Source organism: Cynoglossus semilaevis, unplaced genomic scaffold, assembly GCF_000523025.1.
Source record: "Cynoglossus semilaevis isolate Cse_v1.0 unplaced genomic scaffold, Cse_v1.0 scaffold2512, whole genome shotgun sequence".
Lineage (NCBI taxonomy): Eukaryota > Metazoa > Chordata > Actinopteri > Pleuronectiformes > Cynoglossidae > Cynoglossus > Cynoglossus semilaevis.
Window position 1 is genome coordinate 20,028 of NW_007585173.1, and position 4,123 is coordinate 24,150.

Below are 4,123 nucleotides of genomic sequence, written 5' to 3' on the forward strand. Positions count from 1 at the left end.
CACACACACACACACACACATATATAAATAGTTGGTAGTTGAGATTCCTGATCAGATGATTTAAATGTCACATCTTTTAGTGTCTAAAATTAAATTTTAAGCCACTTTTGTCTACTTTTATATTTTAATTCTTTTTCATTAAAGTCATATTAAAGTAAGTCCTTATTTTCTTTTTAGACATCCCAGAATAAGATTCTATTTTTTTAGTTCTTAGTGTAGTGAAGGTTTTACAAACAGCTCCTCCCTCAGTCCCTCCCTAAGCCCCTCCCCCTTACCCAGGTGTAGTATATAAGGCCTCCAAATGGCTCAGTTCTCTCTCTGACTGCTCCCTGGTGAGGTTCTCTGTGCTGGTTCTTCTCTTCTGGTTTTCTTGTTTGTTAGATTTGTCCTCTTCCCTCTATTTTCTGTCTGTTTGGACCAACTTCTTCTTTTGTTTGGCCTGTTTAGCTTCTTTGGTTAGGGTTAAGCTAATGCTAACCCTGTTCTCATTCTTTTCTTTGAGTTTGTATGTTGATTTTGTGGTGTGGTGTGTTGTTGGTTTTGTTAATTTTGTGTTTTTTTTTGTAATTTTTTTGTTTGTTTTAATTTGTTTTTATTGTGGCCTTGGTGTTATGAGGTGGCAGGCTTGTGGTTGGGACCACACTCCTGTTAGGTCCACCTACAGGCCTTAGCTGAAGCCTCTTAGCTGTTAGCTTCTTTGGTTTTGGTCAAATGAAATGCTTTCATCTAATGAAGTAGGCCACTCTGCGCCTCATGTTGAAGAGGTGGTTAAATGTAAACTGTGTGGATTAGTGTTTTTATATGGCTTGTCATTATTAAAAAAAAAACAACTTTTTATTTAATATTAGAGTGGATATTATTTTGGTTTAGTTTGTGCTTCTTAGTGTTTGCTGTGATCTTCATTTACTTTTTTGTATAACAAATGAGAGTGACTGATTTTTGGTTTGTTTTTTTCGTTGGAAAAAATCCTGGGTATTTGATCTTTGCATTTCAATTTATTTGCTGTGGGTTTTTATAATGAAACACTTGTGCCTTTTTTAACATTCTTTTGGTTATTTTAATGGTGACTTCCATAAAAGAGTGGGTTTTTGATTTTTATTTTTTATTGTTACTACTTTGTTTTACATCATAATATTGGTTGTTGTTTTTCATGTTTGTTCATTTTTGCGGTTCATTTGTTTGTGTGGGGCTTTACAGAATCTTGAGAAATTGTTTAGGTTCTTTGTGGGTTTTTTTTTTCTTCCCCTTGTCAGGTAAGGGGTAATTTTTGTAATCTATATGCAATCATTGTTTATGCATATTTTTGTGGTTATTTATTTATTTTCTTTTTTTTAAGGGAAAATGTAGTGCCATGATTTTGTCTTCTTGGTGGTTAAGTAAAAAATGAAGGTATTGTCTTGTCTGGTTCTTATGAGTTATTTCTTCTTCTTTTTCTTTCGGCTTTGTCCCTTTTTCAGGGGTTGCCACAGCAAATCATTGATTTCCATCTCTCCCTGTTCTCTGTATCTTCTACTCTGACTCCAACTACCTGCATGTCCTCCCTCACTGCATCCATATATCTCCTCTTTGGCCTTCCTCTCTTTCTCCTACCTGGTAGCTCCATCTCTAACATTCTTCTACCAATGTATCCACTGTCCCTCCTCTGCACATGTCCAAACCATCTCAATCTGGCTTCTCTAGCTTTTTCTCCAAACCTTCCTGTCTGTGTTGTCCCTCTAATGACCTCATTCCTGACCCTGTCCATTCTTGTCACTCCTAAAGAGAATCTTAGCATCTTTAACTCTGTCACCTCCAGCTCCGCCTCCTGTCTTCTGCCTATTGCTACTGTCTCTAAACCATACATCATGGCTGGTCTCACCACTGTCCTGTAAACCTTTCCCTTCACCTTAGCTGACACTCTTCTGTCACAGATCACTCCTGACACTTTTCTCCAGCTGTTCCATCCTGCCTGTACTCTATTCTTCACCTCTCTTCCACAGTCTCCGCTGCTCTGAACAGTTGATCCTAAGTACCTAAACTCCTGCACCTTCACCACCTCTGCTCCTTGTAGCCTCACTATTTCACTGTTCTGCCTTTCGTTTACACACATGTACTCTGTCTTGCTGCGGCTGACCTTCATTCCTCTTCTTTCTAGTGCAAACCTCCACCTCTCTAGGTTCTCTTCTAGTTGCTGCCTACTCTCACTACAGATCACAATGTCATCTGCAACCTTCATAGTCCATGGGGACTCCTGTCTGACCTCATCTGTCAATCTGTCCATCACCACAGCAAACAAGAAGGGGCTCAGGGCCGATCCTTGATGTAGTCCCACCTCCACCTCACTACTGTTGTACTATTCTCATACATGTCCTGCACCAAACTAACATACTTCTCTGCCACTCCTGACTTCCTCATACAAAACCACAATTCCTCCCTTGGCACTTTGTCATCTGCCTTTTCTACTATCTACAAATACACAATGTAGCTCCTTCTGACCTTCTCTGTACTTCTCCGTCAGCATCCTCAAGGCAAATATTGCAGAAATGTGCTATTTATACAGTAGTATAAAATCCACCTGTTATATATCTATACACACACACACATATATATTGACTGTCACAAATGACTGTCACCTGACGAGTCTGTGTCTCTTGTTTTTGTTTGTGTTTCTCAGAGGCAGCAGGCCTCACTGAGGGAGGAGTTGACCCACCACTGCCCCCTGCAGGAGAAGAGCAAGTCGTTTCTGAAGGAGAGCCCTCTGTCCCAGGGATTGCTGATCTCTGACGGAGCAGTGACCCTCATGTTGGATTCCATCCAGAGACAGTTCAAACCGAGACGAACTGTTTTCTCAATGGTATTTTATTTTATTCCATCTTTTTCTTAATTCATCGTTACTGTTACTGTGAAAGACGCTGGTGTGTTTGGCGCCATCTGATGATCATGTTTAAAAACTGTATGAGTGACAGCATATCTCTCTCTCTCTTTGCGTTGTACTTCGTTAAAAACCCACAACAGAGTAACGTGAAGTGTGCAGTGACAGATTGTGAAAACAAATAAGATGTTTCTTAAATGAAATTGGTTTTAGTAAAAAGACAACACTGTCTGTGAACCAAAAACTCTAATGAGAAAAAGGACCCTTGCCGTCCCCCCCTTGTCCCACCCCGACTCCCCGACCCTCAGCTTCGTTCCTTTACTCCGTGACCTCTTGGTTTGGTCGGTGATGATCAGACACTTCACTTCAGTTCAGTTCAGGTTTGGTTGAAGTCAGTTCTGACTGTTGGCAGTGAAAGAGTGAAAGGGTCTCAGAGTTTCTCCCGCTCCTGCCTCCACCCCTCCCCTCCTCACCCGCCCTCACCCCCCCTCTCGCTCCCCCACCACCCTTTTTCATTAACTTGTCTCTACATGTTTACCTTCAAACGGGGACAAATGGTTTTTCTGCTGCTAATTGTAGCCGTGTGTGTTTCTTCTGCCGCCTGGTTTTGTGTTTCTCCAATCAGAGCTACCAGATCCTTCATGGACCAGTTTGTTTTCTCAAGCACAGGGCCGTCATTTATAACCCGTGTGTGTGTGTGTGTGTGTGTGTCCGTGTACTACAGCGGAAACCGAAATCTTTAAACATGGGCTCTTTTTTTGCCCCTGTGATTTGGATTCAGGAACATTCCTGATCTGGAACGTTCCCGTATGTTCTGACCATCGTTTGAAAACGTATCAACTTGTAGCAATTTTTTCTGAGACAAATATTTAAGACTAATTTGGACTTGACTTTGAAGAGTGACTTTTCTCCTGAAGTTTTTTTTAACTTCAGTTTTGTTCACTCTCTGCCCTCTGAATGACCTCACAGGTAGAAAGAGGTTTCTTTAGAATCTAAAACACCAGTAAATGTGACCTACAGCACAGGTCAAAGGTGAAGAGACTCAGTGTTAGATTGTGTGTCTCTCTGTGTGTGTGTGTGTGTGGTTTATGGAAAGGTGAGATGTCTTTTTAATAGGGAGTGATTCGTCTTGTTGACCACAGATGATCTTTGTCCAGATGCTGACGTACGTGAGGCCCAGTTTGAAACCTGCCTTTTATTGATTCAGTTTCTATTTATTTATTTTTTGTCTTTAAAAAAACAGGAGTCGGAGCCTGAGGAGCACGGAGGCCA

At 41.0% G+C, this 4,123-nt stretch overlaps 1 protein-coding gene across 1 annotated transcript in view; it reads left to right on the plus strand.

Moving 5' to 3' along the window:
- Positions 1 to 4,123, plus strand: part of LOC103398933 (uncharacterized protein C7orf26 homolog) — a 21,450-nt gene that overhangs the window by 14,125 nt on the left and 3,202 nt on the right. The window contains exon 7 of the mRNA XM_008337691.2: positions 2,654 to 2,833. Within this exon, the coding sequence (XP_008335913.1) occupies positions 2,654 to 2,763 (110 nt within the window). The 3' untranslated portion in view covers positions 2,764 to 2,833. The remainder of the gene's footprint in view (positions 1 to 2,653; positions 2,834 to 4,123) is intronic.